The sequence below is a fragment of the Limanda limanda genome, chromosome 9, assembly GCF_963576545.1.
Source record: "Limanda limanda chromosome 9, fLimLim1.1, whole genome shotgun sequence".
In the NCBI taxonomy this organism is placed as follows: Eukaryota; Metazoa; Chordata; class Actinopteri; order Pleuronectiformes; family Pleuronectidae; genus Limanda; species Limanda limanda.
Window position 1 is genome coordinate 15329742 of NC_083644.1, and position 22176 is coordinate 15351917.

The 22176-nt window shown below is 40.9% G+C and overlaps 1 protein-coding gene across 4 annotated transcripts; it reads left to right on the forward strand.

Annotated features, from left to right (window-relative positions):
• Positions 1-1060: 1060 nt before the first annotated feature.
• zfr2 (zinc finger RNA binding protein 2) lies at positions 1061-21899 on the forward strand. Of its 4 annotated transcripts, none has more exons than XM_061078348.1 (19): positions 1061-1122; positions 3863-4118; positions 4395-4512; positions 5345-5572; positions 6583-6917; positions 7169-7357; positions 8268-8508; positions 9409-9593; positions 9717-9836; positions 10468-10613; positions 11201-11327; positions 11438-11643; positions 12475-12643; positions 13773-13947; positions 17110-17201; positions 17829-17924; positions 18258-18369; positions 19342-19439; positions 20098-21899. In XM_061078348.1, exons 1-19 carry the CDS (start codon positions 1070-1072, stop codon positions 20275-20277), a joined length of 3126 nt encoding a protein of 1041 aa, XP_060934331.1. In that variant the 5' UTR covers positions 1061-1069; the 3' UTR covers positions 20278-21899. The 4 variants fall into 4 exon arrangements, with proteins under 4 accessions (XP_060934331.1, XP_060934332.1, XP_060934333.1 ...); XM_061078349.1 differs by having other exon boundaries at positions 17113-17201; XM_061078350.1 differs by having other exon boundaries at positions 4398-4512.
• The last annotated feature ends 277 nt before the right edge of the window (positions 21900-22176 follow it).

Below are 22176 nucleotides of genomic sequence, written 5' to 3' on the forward strand. Positions count from 1 at the left end.
AAGTTTAATAATATGTAAATAGGTAAATTTTATTTGATATATTTTCCAATTGTGTGCTGTCAGTCTGTCACTGAGACGCTGCCTGCACAACCCAAGGTCATTTCGTACACTGTCTGTAGGAAAGAGATGTGCAGATGTTTCCTCTGACACTGAGTGAGGATCTGAAGATGATGCTCAGTTTTAATCTTCTGGCTTCAGTATCGCAGCCTCTGGTTTGATTTGCATTAGACAGCAACTCGGTGCAAGCGTGACTGACATGCAGCTGATACGGCAGGAGCCTGTGCAGAAGAGACGAGAGGAATAGCTTCTACTTACTTCCGCCTTCGCTTCGGGATTTACATATCATAGCCGATCATAGCGTTACGTGTTTTATGTCTATAAATCATGTTGCAGACCTGAAATGACACGTGCACAAACACACAAAACAAACTCACTGCAGTGGTGCAATGGAACTAAGTACAATTACTTTGTGTACTTAAGTAGAATTTTGAGAGACTTGCACGTTACCTGTTTCATGTCACCTGCTTTTAATTTTAACAATTAATATCTTACTTACATACAAATGTCTGTAAGTGTAACAGCATGATGTGACTTTGGAGCTGAAACCATTTGTCATTTGACAGAAATTAAACACCAACTAATATAGAACTGCCAGATATATATGTTTATATAAATCACATTTTGTCAATCCAGGAGAAAACTTAAATACAATCAGGGAGTTTATATAGCATGATAAAAACCTTATTTTGCCATTTAAATTTAAAGAACACTGTTACTGTTGTATTAATACTTTTACTCTATGTCTCTCATATCTTATATTTCTCTCTCTCAATTCAATTGACTTTCTTTATTTCCAATAAACTCTACTGACATTAACATGTGTTGCCAAAGTATAAATAACAATGTAGACAACAACCACAGTTAAGTTAAACTATCTCTCTCTTTCTCTGTGACGTACTTCCGGTGTGCGCTGGTGTCGCAGGGGCCGACGGGAGGTGAATCATCTTGCCGGGCAGCCCTCTCTGCTGCTGTCTGCTGTTTCCCCACTGACTGCACTGGAGATGCCAAGATGGCTGCAAGCAACTATTTCGGCTTCACACATGCCGCCGCCCCTCAGTACAGGTAATTCAGGCGGAGCCGGGCGGTGTCAGCCCGCCGGGCCCCGGGTGGTCAGTGGCGGCTGTGTATCGTCGGTGACTCGGTCAGTGACGGGGCTGCGCTGCGTGGAGAGGTAGCATAGCTTTGTTAGCATTAGCATTCGCTGGGTCCGCAGGCCGGCGCCTCACGACATGCTGCTGCCTGACATTAGGTGAACCCGGCCCGGCCTCGCTGGGACAGCTGCTGCCGACGGCCCAGCCCCCCTCACCCCTCACAGCCGCCTGACAGGAGGTGTCAGGCGGCTGCAGCTGTGACCTGCGGCCGGTGGGTGCGGGTGGGAGAGGGGGGCTAGCCCGGCTGCTGCCCCGCTGAAGCCCCTGGGTCTCCCTCACTGGGTTTGTTGTGGGTAAATGTTTAATGGCAAGGCGATGTCAACAGGGAGAAACGGGTGAAAGAGCATCGATCAGACTGACAAGCAGCTGGTCTGTGGGTTTGACAGGTGATCAGGAGTCACTGACAGGTCGATTCATGTGTAATCACCAAACTCCTCCTCAGATCTGAGCCGATCGAGGATCAGTCTGAAGGATCTGTGGTCACCTCAGGCACTGATTTAACAAAACACCAGATTCCTGTGTGTGTCAGTGTGTTGGAGCTGCAGTGAGATCTGCAGAGGATCCCTGAGGAGTCCTTCAAATCCTTCAATCTGACACATCAAATCCAGGAATTCAATGTTTTTGACAATGAACACAGATCATACAAATTAAGTTATTTTTATTAATAGTACTAAACAGGCTTATTGTCATTATCAGCATGTCTCCACCTTTTCAACTTTTTTCAAGTTTCTGTGTCTTTCGCTCTTACTCAATATATTGTTTTGCAGGGCAAAGGCAAGAGGCCACATAGTTCTCACTGTAGCACTGTGCACTCATTCAAGAGTCCCTCTTTAATTCTTGTCTGTTGGATTATGTTAAACCTGGTGCTTCTCATCATGCAGATTTTCAGTGTTGTAATCACAGCTTACTTTTGGCGTATTTACTTTAAAAATAGCCAAAGGGAGGTAAAGGTTATTTTATTTCACCCATCTTAGTAATTCTTTGAGTTTTACCCATCCTGTGATACTGAAGTGCAGCCGTACAGTGTGTGTAAATGTGTTTATAACCATATAAAAACCTTCAAAATAAATAAGAAGTCAAATTTATAAATGTATTCATTTCGATGCTAAAATACTCAATAATACTTTATTGCTGATGAATTTAAAGAATGTCTCACAATGACATCACAAATCCACAGATATCAAAGTGCTGACTACAATGGTATATATAATACAGTCAAATCTGATAAATAATTTCACAGTTATGTTTTTTTTATCACTCAGCCCTCTCTGGTCCAATAACTCTGAGCTGTTTATTTTGCAATGAGTGTTTATTAAGCTTCAGACGATGTTTGTCCAAACTGTTACCAACAGCGTCTTTGAGCAGTTTTAGTTGCAGGCAGACGAGCTGGTCAAGAGCAGAGTGTAAAACTGAACTTATTGATTAGACCCTTATGTTGAGAAGTCCTTTCACTGCACGTTATGTAGGACTTCCATGATTCAACAATTAGATTTTAGAAATTCAGTTCGTGCCTCCACGGTTCTCACAGTCTCGTCCACTGAATGGGTTGATTCAATCACAGGCATTTCTATAGAGGAAGCTCCACAGACAATGCACAGACTTATTGGAAAATGTAATTTCTAACTTGTCACTGGTTGTGTGAATTTCTCTGTCTACTATTTTCTACTTGCTTTGGGTCCTGGATATTTTTCTGTGAGGACGAATCCGCGTTATCACTCTTTTATGACCTTAAGCCATCATTTCATTTTAGCCCACTCATGTTCTTGTCTGTGCTGACACTTGTGGCCTTGCCAGTGACTAATGTCTGCATCTCATACCCAACACTAAGTGCAGGACTTGCATCTCTCAAACTTCTGCCTCCCTTCATTGGCTGCCAGTTGATATTATTTCTCAGCGTGGTCCATCCCGCAGTTATATTACAGAGCTGCTAACCCCCTATACTCCAAACTGTAATCTAAGGGTTTAGCCATCAGGGCCCTGAGGCTTTGGAACAGTTTGCCTGTGGAGATTAGACTTGTTAACACTTTGTCAACCTTTCTTAATTTATCTTGTCTTGTTTAGTTCTGTGCTGTTATATTCCCATGTGTAAAGATTAGAACCTTATAAACTTGTTTAGATACGTGCTATTAGAATTTTTTTCTTATAGAAATGTATTATCCTTATTATTTGAAGACAACATGCAGTAAAATATGTTTGTAACAAAACAGAGATTAACAAGGATCTGAAGATGATGCTCAGTTTAAATCAAAGATTAAACTGAGTTAAAATGATCCTCCTCACTGAGGCACTGTTCAGTCAGTATAAGCCAGTCCTGCTGTTAATTAGCCATCAGGGTTGCTTGTGGTTTAAATAACTTGGATATCATCTAGCAGTTTGTTTTAGGGCTTGGTATTGATGTGAGTAACTTTATCACGGATTTCCTTTTCCGTGCTCTTTAAAAATGCAGGCAAACATAATTTGGGCACAACCTGTGTTCCACAGATACAGAGGGATGATGCTGTGAAGTCTCTGTTTGTGTTCTGTTGGAATGTAATGACAGAAACCAGCTTTTCTTGCACTAGTGGAGAGGCTCCTCCTATATAAAGGTTGTAGAAAGTCTGGAAGTTGATTGTATTGCTTCTTTTAATTCCCCTCCCTCTCCTCTCCTTCAGTACCCAGCCTCCCCCGGCCTACTCCCATCCCTCCACAGCCAGTTACAGTGTCCAGCAGGCTCCGGCTGTGGCTCATGCAGTGACTGCGTCCTACTCTCCAGCTCCGGTCCAGGCAGCGCGTCCCGTGGTCTCCGCCCCTTACCCTGCTTATCAGACCCACCAGGCCCCACCTGACTATGCCTACAGGCAGCCGGACCCCCCGGCCCCGCCGCAGCCCACCACCACCCCACAGACGTACCAGGTCTATTCAGACGCGGTCAGTCTCTTTCTGCTTCCTTTATGATTTCTGCCATTCACCTTCTTATTGCATGATGTGGTCTTGTGGGTTTGAGTCCTATAATGTGACTTTTAAATGCATTATACAAAGGGCAGAAAGCAACGCATGCAGCTTCTGCACTGATTTTCATCCGTCAATCTCATCTTCACAAAACAAAACCTACCCGTATTTAAAAGATGATTATGTGCACAGTTAAGATGTTAATTGCAGGTATCTGTTTTTTAATTGGTTTGAATCCTCTCTTGTAATTTCCAGCAGGACAACTACAGTTACGGACGCCCTGCTGCTGTGACCACCTATGATAATAAGCAGTACTACCAGACAAGTATAGTCTCAGCTCAGAGGGCACCCACAGAGAATTACTACCAGACTGGTGAGTCTGTTATTTGTACTATCATGTTGTAAACAAAGGTTCAGTCAATTCCGCTGAGAATTCTTGGCCAAATTCGAATCTCTTCTTGGCCAAACAGCTTTTGTGATTTTATAGAATGATCTTAGTTTAATATTGTGATTTAATCAAGGGACGAGATGTTACAGCACAGAAATGTCAAAATATACTGAATGTTGTGTCACCATGACACACTTATTCACTAGGCCTGTCACTTCTTCAAAAAGTCTGGTTCGAAAGAATTTAAAACTAATTCAAAATTTGTCCATATGATTTCAAACACAATCCTACAGTACAGGATAATGAGGTTGAACTGGGTGTCCTGAACACTTCTAGTGCTAAAGAACCCTTAACACTGTGCAATTGTGGGCTGTTTGAAACATTTGTCCACCGCAAGATGATTTGGACTCACTGTGTGACTGCTGCTACCAACCACATCGGCAGAAAGGGCCAATTGTTTCATGTGAAGAGGCAATAAACGCACTTTTAAAAGTCGTTCCAAAAATATTGAGTGTCTATTGTAGAACTAGTGTTTCAGTTGACACTGTAGAGCAGGAACCACACACACACTTCGGTCTTGCTGTGGGATTTGTTGGTCATCATTCTCAGTATTTTTTATTTTGCACTTAGAAGGGTAATGCGATATGTATGAAATGTGATCTGCTGCTCCTCTGGTGGAGAAACCAGGATCCTGCCGGCTCTGCCAAAAAACCTCTGACAGTCCCAGAGGATGTGGCTGAGTTTCAGATCTCTCTGATGCCCTTCCTCTCCACCTCTACTCTCTCCCCCTTGCCCTGTTCATCTCTCACTCTATCAGTCGGAGTGAAGAGTGCTTACAGTCCAGCACCCACCACCGTGTACAGCCAGCCTCCTCCTCCCCAGAGGCAGGTAACGGCCCTGAAACCTCTGGCTCCATCCAGCGCTGTGTCCACCACCTACAACATCTACCCAGTGACTACTACAGTCCAGCAGCCCCCCACTCCCATTTCATCCTACACCCTCGGCTCCTCCTTCAGCTCCAGCGTTGCAGCCACTTCCTACTCAGGTAAAATGAAACGATTAAAGATCATTGATATACAGTGGTCAAAGGTTACTAGAAATAATTACACATGTACAAGATGACCTAATATACAAAAGGCATAAAGGGAAAGAGACAAATTTCTTTAATGTTTTAGCAAGATTACTTAATTGCCATCTTTTACTGTTTCAACAGGAAAATACAAGTTTAGGCACCCTGTATGCACCTCCTTCGACACAGCTTGTCATTTCTATTTTTTTAAGCCAAGTCTTTTGGTCTTCCTCGAAAAAGTCTTCTAGTTCTTGGACTTGCGTGCACTGCTCTGTTGAGCTCTACCCACAGATTTTCCATGTTCTTAAGGCCAGGGGACTGGAGGCCGTGGCAAGACTCTTCTCTTGATCTAGTCCAATGTGGATTTTTAGGAATGTATGAGGATTATTTTCCCTCCCAGACAGTGTGATGTTAATTTGTAGAATTTGCTGGTATTTACTCAAATCCTTTCCTCCCTCTACTAGTGAAATCTTCTGCAAAAATTGCTGCAACACAAGACCAAGGCATGATCGATTCACCTTGTTCTTCACAGATTGAAAGGTTTTCTTTCATGAAATTCTGCACCCTTCTTTCTCCAAACATACATTTACTCATTGCAGCTAGAAAGTTTAAATTGAACTTCATTGGTCCGTATGACTTGTTTTTTAAATGCATCTGGCTTGTTTAGCTTTTCCCTGCAAATTTCTGATGCTGAATTTTGTGCTGAGGATGCAGGAAATCTTTCCTTCAAATGACTAACATGATTCCATCCTATCTGTACAGGTGTCGCTGCACAGTAGAGCATTGCACCACCACCACTAACTTCTTGCAGGTCTTTTGCAGTCAAACAAGGGTTCAGATTTGCCTTTCTTGCAGTTGCATTAGCTGTTCTCTCTAAAATATCTGCTGTTTTTCCATACCTCAGCTTGAGGAGCTCTAAATTTCTTGTTAATTAATAATATCAATAACTCTCTGTCCTCACTGTCTTCCTCTACCTTCACCTTCAGGCCTAAGCTACTCCAATTATGATACAACTGGCTACACCTCCACATCCACCCCCTCCTACTACCAGCCGGCCCAGCAGACTCTCGCCCAGCCGCAGCCTCCACTACAGCAGCCTCAACAGCCACAACAGCCCAAGGCTCAAATCCAGCCTCCGCTCAAGCAACTCACAAGCTCATCCTGGAGCAACTCAGGGAGCAACATGGTCACAGCTCCTACAGGAAACACCTACAAAAAGCCAACATTTCACCAAAACAAGCTGCAGAAACCCAAAGGACCTCCAAAGCAACCGCAGCTCCACTACTGCGACATTTGCAAGATCAGCTGTGCAGGCCCTCAGGTAAGAGATTAGAAATGAGGTGGAATTTAAAAGATTTTATTTTTAAGGGTCTTTATAACAGGGCCATTCAGTTGTGCATAACTGAGCAGCAAAAGACATAAACTAAAAAGAATTATCTCAGATAAGAGCACATGGTTGATTGTTTCTTTAGTGGTTTGTATCACCAATCACCAGTTGCCTTAGATAATTATATTGAATTATTTCATCAACCTGACAAAAAGAAAGTTAACTGGTGTGATTTCCTGCACCAGACATACCGCGAGCACCTGGAGGGTCAGAAGCATAAGAAGAAGGAGGCAGCCCTGAAGTCTGGGGGGCAGTCGGGGACCACGAACGGGCCCAGAGGGGTCCAGACTCAGCTACGTTGTGAGTTATGCGACGTCTCCTGCACTGGAGTGGATGCCTATGCCGCCCATATCCGTGGGGCCAAACACCAGAAGGTAAGCTGTGTATAGCTGCTTTTACTTTGGTCTTTGAGTCTCTCGATATTTGTTTTTATTAGTGATGAAACTGTTAATTTCCCAACAATTAGTATTACTATTTCAAATATTACTCATGATTTAAACCATGTTATTTTAGCACACTTTGCACAATGAAAATATGATGGAGTAGTGACGGCACACCAGAAATATTTTGGCCTTTTAAGAGGATCGAGTCTGGTCAAATTTTGCTGAGGCCAACTTGATTGAAGATGGTCACCTGGTGTGCAGAGCATAGAGAAAGAAAATCCCTGTGAAATGGTTAAATGCTCTGAATGCAAGGCAAAAAAACGTTTAGCTAAATGCATGATGTGAGGACGAAAGAACAAAGGGAAATTGTCTGTTGAATAGTTTGTAAAGAATCTTAACTGAAGCTTTCAGTGTTACCTACTCTTCTAAAAACACAACACATTGATCTACTGCTGTTTGTGTCGTGTGTCTGCAAACTTAACATTTTCACACAATAACATCTTGCTCAGTTTAGTAACACAACCAACATATTTAGTTCATTCAAAATGCGACATTTGTAAATTTGGCTCTAAGAGATTCCAGCAGGAGAAACTTCTGTAATAAGTGTCACCATCATCCTGCTCATTTGTATTTATGTTAATTGTGCTTTGGGTCATTACACATGCTCCACTGCTACAGAGAAGATTGCCTGTGGGTGTGAGTGAGAGAATAATAATCATGATCTCTATAAAACAGGCAGCTGGAGAAGAACCGCGGAAGCTTTTTTTAGATGACGTGTACTCATGTGACATCTGTCAGAGTCTAAGGACAAAACCTCCCTGAGGGAACTGCGATGGGATTAAATATCAGCAGCCTTAAATGGACGTATCTCCCTCTGTCTTCTTTTGTCACTCCTGGAAAGGTGGTGAAACTTCACACCAAGCTTGGCAAACCTATACCTTCCACTGAGCCGGTGTTGGTGAATTCTGCTCCAGTCGTCACCACCTCGACAGCTGGGAAACCTCCAGTCCCCACCTCCACTTCTGCCTTGGCCTCAACCACTTCCACTCCCGCTGCGACACCAAAACAGGTGTCTGTACACGCCATGGCTAAAACTGCACCACCGGTCAAGAGAGCAGCTCCTTCCAAAATAACTGTCATTTGTAAGTTTGGTGATTTCTCATGTAGATAAATAGAACTGGGTTCCCCCCTGATCTAATGAATTTATTTTGGATTACCCACTGCTCCACTATCAGAATTTAATAGTATTTACCTCCATAACAGAGATGCTCAGTGCACACTTGTCCCAATCTACGTCTAAATTAATAGTTATAAGACATAATTTTGTCATTGCTGTCGTATTTTGTATAATATTAGCAGAGAGAGGAGTTTTAATTATAAAGTTTAGTGGGATGAATTGTTGTTTTCTTTACCCTAGAATGGGCCCTTTATATTTAAATACTTTATATTTAAAGGGAGTGAGTCCTCTCTAAGAAGGCTGCCTTTTTTTTTACATTCGTCCAAACTGGACAAACTAAACACGTTTTGAGTGTAATGTCAACTTAAGGTTACCACAGGTTCTTTTTCATGTTTGGAAGGAGAGGGTTAGGTGAGGTGAGGGGTATTCAGCTGCAACATGCAACTTCACCACTAGATGGCACTAAATTCTACACACTGAGCCTTTAAGTAGAAGCGCTTACTGATGTTCAGAGGCAGTTTTCAGAAAACTAAAGCCCTTATTTAATCTTGGTCACTTAACAAATTCTGCTTGAAATTGAAATAAAATAAGTAATTTGCTGTACTCAAATTCAGCTGTGTGTGTCACAAATCAACCAATCCAAAAACATGAAATTATTTTAATAATGTAATTCTTTGATTTTAAGACGTTGGATAGTTAATTCCAATTGATAATTCATATTTCTAAATGTATCGGCCTGCAAAATAACTAGAACTAGAAATTATAAGTTGGATGTTAACAAGTTTTTGTTTTACTTCAAATTCATGGGCAATAAGAATACCTGAAATTTAACTCTCTGATCTGTAATGTCTTGTCTTCCTCGCAGCCACTAAGCCTGTCAGCACTCCAGCTGTGACACTACCAGTAGTAGCAGCGGTGGTGCCTGCGAAGGTGGAGGTGCCCACGGTACATTCACTTCAGAAGTATGACTCTCAGAGTGATGATGAGGATTTTGACAGAGAAGGTGGCATGGGTGACATCCAGCCAGTGGGACACGACTATGTAGAGGAGGTAGGCAGGAGAAAATCATCAAGATTCCTACTTTTATGTAGTCTTTTGTGTATCAACTCCTCTGTGTCACTCACACATCCTGCACGATTCTGTATTCACCCCCAACTGTCTTGTCTTATTCAGGTTCGTAACGACGAAGGCAAAGTGATTAGATTTCACTGTAAACTGTGTGAGTGCAGCTTCAACGACCCCAATGCTAAAGACATGCACCTGAAGGGAAGAAGGCACAGACTGCAGTACAAGGTGAGAAAGTTTCACTGGGCCGAGATCCTGTCTGGCTGGTTACCCAGAGTGATAAGCAGGCATTAGGAAGGTTGAGATGCGTGAGATCCTCTTTAGAGTTGTAAAAAACAGAACAATGCAGTTCAGTTATTATCTTCAGTCTTAAGATTCTATATGTAATCGGAGCTGCCCCATGGAGGGGGGTAGGGGTTGGGTACTTTCTCACCCACACCCAAATGGCAGGTGTTGTGTTCTGGCAGAAATATTTCTCCCGTTGCTGCTGATGGCGAGCTTGACTATGAAAGAGGGTCAATGTTTTAATGAGAGAGAGAGAGAGAAAATGGTAAAGAGCTGCAGCTAATGCAACAGTACAAAATACTAAGTAAATTATATTTTATGATATAATGAGAAGTGTTTAAATCTTTTGGCGTCAATAAGGAACTGTGGCGAGACCAATTAGACTATGGTGGACTGTCACAGTCTAGACCAGTGATTCTGAAATGGTGTGCCGTGGGATTTTGAGAGAAATGTTCAATATTGTTATATACTAATATATACTGCACTTGTGTGGGAATGCCAAGACACAGGGGTTAGATCACATGTTGACTGTCACGCTCTTACATGTTCTCTCCTCTTCTCTGTGTCTCTGTAGAAGAAAGTGAACCCAGAACTCCCTGTGGAGATCAAGCCCAGTAACCGGGCCAGGAAGCTGCAGGAGAGCAAGCTGAAGAAGCAGAAGCAGAAGGCGGTGCTGAAGAGACAGAGGGACGACGAGCAGCGCTGGCACATGGAGATGAGGTCAGAGGCCAGAGATCTTAGTCAGAAACTCAAACTCAAAAACAAGGTTGCCTTGGTAAACACAGAACAGACTAACAAGGGAAAGATGAGGAAGATGCATCACCGGGTAATATTAGCAGAGGGGAAGCTAGTGAAGTTCATCAGCTGACTGTACCAACAGAGGTCACCACTTCAAGAAGTTTCCTGTATTTACAATGTTGTTTATATCATACAGAACAGACTAACAAGGGAAAGATGAGGAAGATGCATCATCGGGTAATATACGCAGAGGGGAAGCTAGTAAAGTTCATCAGCTGACTGAACCGACAGAGGTCACCACTTCAAGAAGTTTCTGTATTTACAATGTTGTTTATATCAGGCCTGAGTCATAGTTCTTCTCTTACAAGAAATACAAATCTTATAACTTTATACTCTCCTCAGCTAACGCATGTTGTGAAAAATTACCCTTTTGTATTATCAGAGAATTCTTTCAGAATAGTACTTTTGATGGACTCTTGTGTACTTTTCATGACAAACATGGTATTTCCCTGTGGGAATAAACAACATATAAATGCACTGAATGCCGTTTTAATGTATCTCCTCTGCAGGCGGTATGAGGAGGACATGTACTGGAGGAGAATGGAGGAGGAGCAGATGTACTGGGGGGAGCAGAGACGCAGGATGGCTCCTCCACCACTGATGAGCCGCCCTGGTATGCCGGTGCCCCCTCTACTGGTGAGCTCCGCAACTTCACTTCTCTCTTTTTTTTGAAGAGAATAATAGATATAAAAACTAACTTTCACTGAGACAGAGGGGTGATCATGTATTCTCCCCTCTCCCTGAAGACGTGCGTGCGTCGGCCTGACTCCCCTGATGACCGCCACATCATGGCCAAGCACTCCACCATCTACCCAGTGGAAGACGAGCTACAGGCCGTTCAGAGGATCGTCTCCCACACAGAGAGAGCCCTAAAGCTGGTGTCTGACTCCCTGTTGGAGAAGGGGGCGCCAGCTGTTTCCCCTGTTGCTCCTGAAGAAGGGGACGAAAAAAGGTAAAATGTGGCTGTTGGCAAATACACAAGTATACGAGCCCCTTGAAGTCATCTTAGCTGGATGCTGCCTTCTTGTGATGGTAGCTACAGAGCAAAATCATCTCCATTGATATTTAGAATGTAAATGTGGACTGATTCACATATTTTTCCAACTTGCACTGTGAATGTTTAATTTGGTCGCTGGGCAGCTGCAGCACCTCCATGTTTTAATAATTTAAAATCTCTCAGTCGTTGAATTGGTTGTAAACGTCGTCCAGCAGGAGAAACACTACAACTCCTCTGTATGCGACTGAGGTAATGATACTAAAGTTAGAACACCAGTAGGAACAATAAGGATTCAATGGTTTTAGTATTAATATAAGTACATTTCCAGCACATTGTAAAAAAAAAACTGTGACACTGTAACACTAACAAACATGATATTTTTGTTCACTTTCATCGTGATATGAAATTTTAATAGCGTTTGGTCTCCGCTAGGAATATTGTTAAAAACAAAGACTGGGATTGTTCACGCCTAAAAGCTCTTTTGTTGTTTTGACTTCACCAAAGAGCTGCACTAAGATGCAAGACTATCAAATATGAATGCAGAATGTGTGGTGAGGCAAAAATAGAAGTCATGCATTAATAAAATGTTCATTATGACTGTGTTTTGACACACAGCTATCACGTTTCTACAAATGCAACCAATTTAGTCGGCTGAGTAAGTTGACTCATGTATGTATAGATCATTTTCTACGAATATGGATTCACAGGAAATCTGCTGAAGTTCACCTCAAGATATAAGATATTAGATAAAGCCATGCAACCCCTTACTCTTTTTTCCTCTGAAAGCGCTGAGAATTCAGCCCGGCTGCTAAAAGGTGTGATGAGGGTCGGCATCCTAGCCAAGGGCCTGCTGCTTCGTGAGGACCGAAACGTTGAGCTCATCCTTCTGACTGCTCAGAAACCTACGATCTCTTTGCTGACAAACATCAGCAAACAGCTGCCCAAGGAACTGGCGGTAAGATTACCTCATCAGGACCCTGAAAGTCACTGTTTTTCTCTTTCCATGCTGTGTGTGAGGTTGTGGAAAAGTTTTTATCTTAAATTATAAGGTTAACAATGAGTGGGATCATATAGAAAAACTCCAAAATAAGATCCTTTGGAAATTTAACCTGGTGCAGTAGATAAAAAGAGGAACGTGTTCTGCATCATGCATCGTCTCATGACTTGTGTCATCTGAGCAGGATATTGAGGGACTGGGAGACGGCAGGGTTTCATAACAAAGAGAATGGAAACCAGAAGTTTTTACCATTAATGCTTTTGTTTTAGATGAAACTAAATGTATTATTTGAACATTGTGATGAAGTAACTTCAGGTCAGGACCAAACCAGAAAAACCCCAGAACTTCCTTCATGCTTTTTGGGTTCATATTCTCCAGCAGTTCATTTACCATAAGTGAACATGTAAGACTCTCCCCACAGCCTGAGCTGTTTGTTCTCCACGCAATGAATTTTTGAAAATTATGAAAATGAACATGTTCCATAGTAGACTGTTGACTGCTCAGTAAAGCCACTTACTTTTACTCCCCAGTCTGTTTTCCAATCCTTGTTGCTGATTTCCAGGACATTATATCTTAAATGTGTGAATTCTACATTTGGGAGATTTTTTTCCATGTTCACAAATGACAAAACTGCTGGAAAGGAGAATCATTTGAATTTCTATTTAAGGTCCACAGAAGAGGTTTGGTATCTACATACAAGGTCGTGCAGTGTTTTAATTCTTCACTCTTCCTCCCTCCTGTTTCAGCTGTAATGAGTGTTTCATTAAGGGTGCTTTTCACTGATCTTTAGATTTACTGCCTGGTTATGACACCTGAATCCTACAGAGTGAGTTGGGGATTTGTTTTTCTTTAACTGCCCCCTTTTCTGTCATAAACATAACTATGGCAAAGCCTATTGTTGAGAAATGCTATTGTTCTCGTTAGTGACCCTGTTTGAATAAGGGAACTATGATCCCATCCTCAAGGGAAAGAAAACCCAGGGTTGAAAACACTACAGTACTGCCCTGTAACCCAAACAAGGCTATTCTCTGCCCGACACCCCTCCTCCTCTGTAGTGAGTAATCCCAAGTGTCCTTTTAACCGGCAGACATTTTCTGAAGATCAGTATGAGGTGCAGGCTCACCCCGAGGAGGCGAACATCGTCATATTTTCAAGCAAGGAGCCCAAAATGCAGGTGACCATTTCTCTCACCTCGCCGCTGATGAGGGAGGACCCTGCTTCTGAGAAGGACAAACAGGCAGAAGGAAAAGCGGCTGAGAAAGGTTAGAGAAGCCAAAGCTTTCAGTACCAGACAACCAACTGTCAGCAATGTGTGTAATACACTATATATACAAATATATATATATATATATTACTTGCTTCCTTTCCACCCGTTAGCAACAAAAGTTTAGGCTTAAAAAAACCCAAAATTAGAAGTGGGACTTTAACTAAGCCCACATTTATTTAATTTTTTCTTCAACACCTAAAATAAGAACAAACACGCATATTCATTTGTCCCACTTTTTTCATTTCCCCCCATTTTTTGCAGTTACACTAGTTCCCAATGTCTTTCTTTTCCACATCATGGGAATCAAAAGCCGGGCTCTCCGACCTTTCTATGCCACGAGGGTGTGTTTATTTCATGAACACACGCTCAGATAAAACCTTTGGACTGAAGTGATGGTCAATCTTCAGATAATGCCATGGGATGGAAATACTCTAAATTATGAACTATTTGAAAACGTTTTTTTTTAGAAGAGAAAAGTCTTGTTACTCTTTGTTGCATTTTTGTGATGATACCTACGAGGGGATTTTGAGGTCCAACGACTTCCCGTTCCATCGTCTCTCATCCCTGCAGCAAACTGTGGCATTATCAACAACAAGGTGTTGGAGTGTCATTTTGTCGCCTCACAATGATCAAGACCGCAAAAGTCACAATATGACTGTAAATCCATTGCTCTTTTTCCCTCATTTAGAAGTTAAGGGAATTTCCAAGATCATTGTGTTGCAAACACTTCTCCTCCTGCTCCAACCCCTGTCAGCAATATGATGTCATGTGGAAAACATGGTAGAAATGTTTTTCTGTGGCCTTTGTCTTTTTATATTTTTACATTTTGTTTGGGTTTGTTGATCAGTGACCCAATTCTGTATCAGCAGACCTAGGCAAGCCGAAGGCTGATCTGAAGACCACACTTGTACACATACCACTAAGAATAGAAAAGTTAAAGCAACCAGGTAGCCCATGTTTCTTAAGCTTTTCAGAGCAGGAAACCCCTCTGGATTCATCATTAGAGGGACTCAGTCCCTGCTCGGAGAGGCATGATAAATATGGGTCTTTGATTCTAAGTGGTATGGTAGTGTAGACTTCAAACAAGTGGCTTTGTTTTTGTGATGCATTTCCCCTGTAAGAAAGCTAATATCCTCTGGTGTTGCTGCAGTTGTGGCGAACATGGAAGTGTGGAAAGCCCCAAGGCTGATGTTGTGTAATATTACCTTAGTAGTCACCAGAGACCACACACTGAATTTTTGGACAAACATGTTATTTGTCATTAATGGATGAGCAGTCTTGTTTTTTTGTCTTAAATCTGTCCACAAACTTTTTTATAGTCATTTCTAAATCCAGCAGAGACACATTCATCATTTTGAATTCTATATTTTTAGTGTCACTAATTTAGCCTTGGCTTTGTCCCATTGTGTTGAATAGATGTGACTTCACTTTAACTTGTTTGCTTTTTTAAGTGAATTGTACTTTACAGGATAGGCGAGACATTTTTCTAGCTTGTCTTGAAACTATAGCCAGTTTTTATTGAAACAGGTTTTGATTGATGTTCATACTGGTCATTTATGGATCTTTTCCTAATGCGATTTCAATGGAAGTGACAAAATCCACGGTCCTTTTCTTTTTTGCATGAAGACATAACCATTTTATCTAAATTAATCAGAAAGAGCCTTCAGTCGTCTGAGGTCAGCTTTTTGCAGAGTTACAATTATTTTTTTTAAATTTCCTGTAGTTCTTATTAATATTCCTTCACTACGGGGCATCAGTCAAACACAAAGTATACATTTTATTAAAAAAATATATTTATCTGGCAACTTGTAAATTTTGACTGCTCAAAAATATCTTAAAACAGCATGGATGGATTTTCATCAATAATGTTATTTTACTACTTGAAATTGTTTTTCCATATGAATAACTTCGTCCAGGGAGTGGGTTTAGTCTGTATGCTTGTTGCATGAAGACGCACAACAAAAGCGGCATCTACCGAGTTCATCCCCTATCACTTACAATGAAAGGTCATTATGAAGGGATCTCTTTGTGGCCAGTATTGTTTAAAGGCAAATTTGAAAAATTGTCAATCTATCCTTTAAAATATGGAGAGCGGTGTCTTCACTCCTGTGCCTTTATCTGCTATTTGACGGTTCATTTTTTGATGAGTATCTGCAGAAAGTCCATGTTTCAGTTGTTAAATGCTCCCAAGTGGCAGATGAGACTTTTTGGATCCATTGTAAAATGTCTGTGAAAGTCGCTCATACAAAGAAGAGGTTCAGATGCAAAATAGAGGAAATCCAAAAGTTGAATTTGGAGTTCTTTAAAGAGGAAATTCTAACTTACTGTGAATACTATTTGGGGACATTTCCATTATGAAGCCTTTTAATGAGTACATTCTGAACTGCAAACAATATGATGAGGGATGAAATTCATTATGATATATCAGGAAATGAGCTTGATGAATAAATGCATTTGAAACGCCTTTCTGATAAAGACATTTTGACTTGTGATAGCAGAATAAAGTGCAGGTGTAACTAATAACATTATAAGTGGCCCAATAAGCTCAGTGAACAAACATGCTCTGTGCTTCAGCTCTGCAATAAAACACACACAATGGAATGAGGACATTTTCAAAGTTATTGGTTACACCAGAGTTTGACTTGTGAAAATGTCTTTCCAGAGAAAGTTTATGTCTGTACCATGTTCACCTTATCTCCACAACCAATTGAATGGGGATTAGTGTCTTTAATCTAAAATAACTACCTTCTGAATGCATTGGATTTCCTTCTTTTTTGCATGTATTTATAACCTTCCACTCCCAAAAAAAACACACTTGTGCTTATTTACGTTTTCTTTGCTATTTTCCTCCATTCAGAAAATATCTGTAAAACCTAAAGGGACTCTAGTCTTCCTCATTTTATGGTCACATACTTTTTCTTTCATATCTTCCCCTTGTTTTTTTTTTTTTTTCACCAAACAAACAACAGTTTCTTAGGATTTGAGGAAATGTCTGGTCACATCAGACACACATGCTTATCCAGTGGCTGTTTATAGTCTCATCCCTGTTCAGCAAGTGTACATCAGCAGTATCAACACTTACTATGCGCTGCAGTCGTCATTTGAGTTGTGCTGTATTTTTGACTGTAAGTAATGAGTCAGTACGTGTTGTATCCAGCAGATGTGGCTGAGAAGGATCCTCCTGATCTTCTGAATAAGAGGAAATGTCTGGAATACCTGGCTGCGCTCCGTCACGCCAAATGGTTTCAGGTAAATGCATCCCAAAGCCGTGTCTCTCATCTCTACGTGATCACAAGAAGCGACCTTTTACACAGGTTGTAACAAATACTATTGAACATTTTATTTCATCCACGTGTTCCAGTTACACAACCCCTGTTGGTCTCACTAATACATCTGAATTTAATCAGTGATGCTGAGATAGTTATGATTTCACTTCCTTTTTTTAGGCATTTAATAGGACTCTCTGTCTTAATGGTTGCAAAGAAGAACCACTTTAGCTCATTAATGTGGAATTCAAGGTTCTTCCTGTTTTTCTCCTTGTGTTCATGTTCTCATGTTTTTTTCTTCTGATATGAAGAAAATATTCTACATTAAACAACATGAATAAGACGTTACTGTGAAAGTTATTTTAATCATTGTGTGGCAGCTGTTAGTTCACAAAATAAAAAAAACATGAGTGTAAATTGCACAAAATGTCCTAAAACGGCAGATTTTGGTTTGGTTTAGAATCTCTATTTACAAAGCAGGATTATATTCTACAGTTGAATCCCATATTATCACTCACCTGTAATATGTTTAATCATATTTTTATTTTCACAATTTATTCCCTAACTTAACAAAAGCCTTTTTATTATTTGATTGCTGTTGTTTCTGAAGGCTCGAGCCAATGGGCTGCAGTCCTGTGTGATCATCATTCGGCTGCTGAGAGATCTATGTCAGCGGGTGCCCACCTGGGCGAAGCTGCCCAGCTGGGTAAGTGCGTCACTTGTCTCTTACATTTTGTCTATTTATAATATATACATTTTTTAACCTGTCTGTATTGTGTTCTGTTTATTGGCGTAAACGCTAATAAGTGATATGATGCAGCTCATGTTGTATCACCCTTGTAACAGCTTACCCACAGCAAAGACTCTACTTCATTTTTAATGCATCAATTCATGCATGCATCTTATGTAAGGAGATGGCGGGAGGACACCAAATGTCCTCCTCACATAGTGTTTTCAAACAAGACTCAAGACATGGAAAAGTTGCATTATTTATAAGCAAACCTGAATCATACCAGTATCTGTCTGTGTTTGTCTTCAGGCAATGGAGCTGCTGGTGGAGAAGGTGATCAGCAGTGCTTCAGGTCCACTGAGCCCAGGGGAGGCCATGCGCCGAGTCCTGGAGTGCATCTCTACAGGAATCCTGCTGCCAGGTCAGAGGAAACACGGATTATTTCATATATGTATCAGTAAACTGACATTAAAGCATTGAGATAGTGCTGCAATAAACATCAAGGTTTTACTTAAATATGAGTCCTAGTGCTTTTATCACATAGCTCTGACATAATAGTGATTTGGAACAAGATAGATTTCAACTCGATTGTGCAACTGAATTGACGTGAGTCATGGTGTCATCACACCGCTTAGATCAGAGGATATAATGGAAATCACCCAAACGTTTCAAAAAGGGGCTGAAATTATCTCCAATCATCCAAAATAAGTTTCCAAACCCAAATTACCTAGAAAGAAGTAAATGTACTAACCAGTGAATATGGCAACACTGGTTTTCTTCAGAAAACTTCTCCATTTGATGACGTGTCTAACTGCTGTTATCACTTTCAAGTCAATGTTTCTTGTCCCATTTCATTTAGTTGGAAAACCAAAATCAGCTTTAAGGTCCAGTGTGTAAGATTTAGGTGAAAAGGGATCCATCGGCAGAAATTGAATATAAAATATTCCTGGTGGTGTTTCACTAGTGTGTTTCATCTAAATTGTACGAATTTTGGTTTTCTTTCCCCTTGAATGGTTCCTGTATATTTAAATACTTTATATTAACATCGGTATCCTCTATATGAAGGCCGCCATGTTTTTGTGTTTTTACAGTAGCCCAAACTGGACAAACTAAACACCTTTTGAGTTTTTACGACAAATGAAGTCTACCACAGGTTCTCTTTCATGTTGGAAGGGGAGGGTGAGGTCAGGGTGATTCAGCTGCAACATGCAACTTCGCCAGATGTCCCTAAATTCTACACACTGAACCTTTAATTCACCATTTTCTGCCTCTGCTGTAGTAAACAGAAAAAAATGAATATGAGGAACAGCTTTGTTTGGAATATGTCTGTATTGAAATTTTGTAAAAAGTTTTGACTCTGTCTTATGTGCTTGTTTCCTGTCCTCTCACTCAGACGGACCAGCGTTGATGGACCCCTGTGAGAAGGAATCAACAGATGCTTTGGGAACCATGATGCTTCAAGACAGAGAGGACATAACGGCCAGTGCACAGGTACCAATACACACACCATTTATACCATGGCCTCTTAAATTGATTGTCTTAGAAGTGTGGGTTACTTTTAAGTAACCAGGTAGTTTAACCTGAAACATGTTTGGCCTGGAGTCACTCACCTGAAAAAAAAGCTGCTAAGTGAGATCCACATAAAATAATTCAAAATCTGTTTGACAGTTGTGTGAGTATGGACGTGCAAATTGAAAGACAGTGCGGTGAAAGACTTTCTAAAATAATGTTAGCAATAGTGAAACTGTAGAGTGAGTTAAGAGCTGCAGACAGGAGGAGGAAACGAGACTGAAACTGAAAAGCTAATTTAAGAGCTGTGAAGATGTCTCAGGAAGGTGTGAAAAGGAAATGGACGGTGAAAAGTACTATATATAATCATGTTTTAAATAGAAAAATCGATCACTTATTTATATATCGATATGTATATCATTTTAATTATGGAGTAGTTATAAGCAAGATAATCAAATAAAATTGTAAAACTTGTTGGGCATTATAGCTCACTGGTTTTACATCTAAATGCACCATCTTTTCCCTGTGTTCTGTGTCACTATGTACTGTCAGTTGTCAAATTTAAATACCCAAGTTTCTTATGAAGAAATATGTAGCTCTACAAATGCACATTTCCCATCTCTGTTTTCTTTGGTTCCAGCACGCTCTGCGGCTGCTCGCGTTCCGTCAGATCCACAAGGTCCTGGGCATGGAGTCCCTGCCGGCGTCCAAGGCCAGCGCTCGCAACCGCAAACGCCGACGGGACGTCAGCGACATGGGGGAGGTGGAGGGAGAGGGGGAGGGCAAAAAAGACAAGAAGGAGGAGGCAGAAAGTGCTTGACCCCTACTTGCCAGAGCGGAGGCGTCTGCTAGTTTACAGACTGGTACAGTGTCACAACTCTAAAATGTTCTTGTCTTGAAAACAATCCTAACACGCAGTTATACACATATGAATATAACATACACTACATGTTACATGTCTGCTCTTGAATTATTAGGAATAATGTGTTGGAGGAAGAGGACTGAAGTTTGGGAATCTATACCGCAAATCCTTTCTCCCGTGTCGTGATTTCCTGCAGATGTGGTGTGTCTGGAACTTTGCAGAGAAAACTTGGCTCCGTTAAAGAAAACGCGTCATGAAAGTTACTGACTGCATCATTCCATTTTAGTATAATTGCACAAGTACTGACCATCACTCCCTTGTTTATTCACAATAGTGAAAGCACTACAGTTGTTCTGTTTTCTATAATATTAGAAGCCTCTGCTATTATTACATCAGAAGCACCTTATGCTTTATTTTCAGAGTTTGAACTCTACTTCTCTTTAGGCCAGTTCTTGACACGAGTCATGAGTCACTGAGCAGATGTCGGTGCATGACACCTGTACACTGAAACGTTTTTTTCAGCTGGTTTGTTTTTTTAAATCAAAGGATGAGGGTTTAAGCTGTTGAAGCTGTGAGACCATTGAAGACTGACTGTTTCAACATCCGCGATCCCGTTACAACAGAGCCACGTTCAGGAACACATGCGTTACTGTGATGTTCTTTGTGCAGGAGTTGACTCATTGTTAATAAAAGAGCGCGGTGCTGTTGAATGACCTTCTGAACTCTTCACACCCTCTCCTGTAAAGCTTTGTCAACATTTCCTTCTGATGCGTGTTGAAAACCTGCAAGAAATTAGACTGAAGAGCGTTTAAATGTAACCAAAGGCCCCAACTCCACTTGGATCCAAACGACTCGACTAAAATCCCCCCCACCCCCGTAAATGCGTCGGAGAGGTTTTTTAACAGAAACCTACAGAGACACACAAGCTCTGCTTTGGTCAAAATCCCCCATGGGTTCTTTTTTCTGCAAAGGTCACATTGAAGAGTCAATCTGTCTCGGAGGAGAACGAGTGTTACGTTGCACAGTCGGTAGCATGCTGAGAAAATGAAGCACTTAAGAAATGGCAGTGTTACTGTTTGCAGCCATGATCTTGTCATTGAAATAATATGCCTAGTAATCTTTTTTTCTTCCACAGTCTGGTTAGCAGAAAAGAGAAGCTTTAGTCATAAAAATGAGACTGAATATCTACTGTAATGAAAAACAAAATTAGTTATAGACTTTGACTTTCTTCCTTGTGCCTGCATCACGTGGTGTGTAACAGAAGAATTTAGTAAAGGGGAACATGTTTTTTCTTTGTCTGGTTAACATTGTAAAGATTTTATTTCACACAGATGTAGGACAGGGAAGGGACGGTTGCACAGACCCGAAGGTTTAACAGTTGATGCGAGAGATTTATTGTGCCGTTTTAAGTTTGATTTTCATTTAAGAGTATCATATATATAAGTATTGCTTATTTTATTTCTGAAGATTATTTTGTATTGTTGAAACAAAAAGCGTGAACAGTTGCTGTCCTATTATTTGAATGTCTTTGTAGTGTTGCCTAAAATTGAGGGAGGACATATTAAAACACTTTTAAGCCACTTTGTTGTCCTGAGTGTTTCTGTGTGTGTTTCTGTGTGTTTTCTTGGCATTACTCCTGTTCTGGACTTAAATCTATTTAAACAGGCAGATTGTAGGTTAAGTATTAAAAACCAGGTTAGGATTAGGTAAGGATTATAGTAGAGGTTAGGTTCAAATTAGTGTTCAGTTATCGATATGGATTGGTTTGAAACCATTTAAAAGGTTATGATTTGTTGAAGGTTATGATATAGGTTAAAGTGAATGAATACTTAAACTGTATGGTGAAGTTTAAGGTTT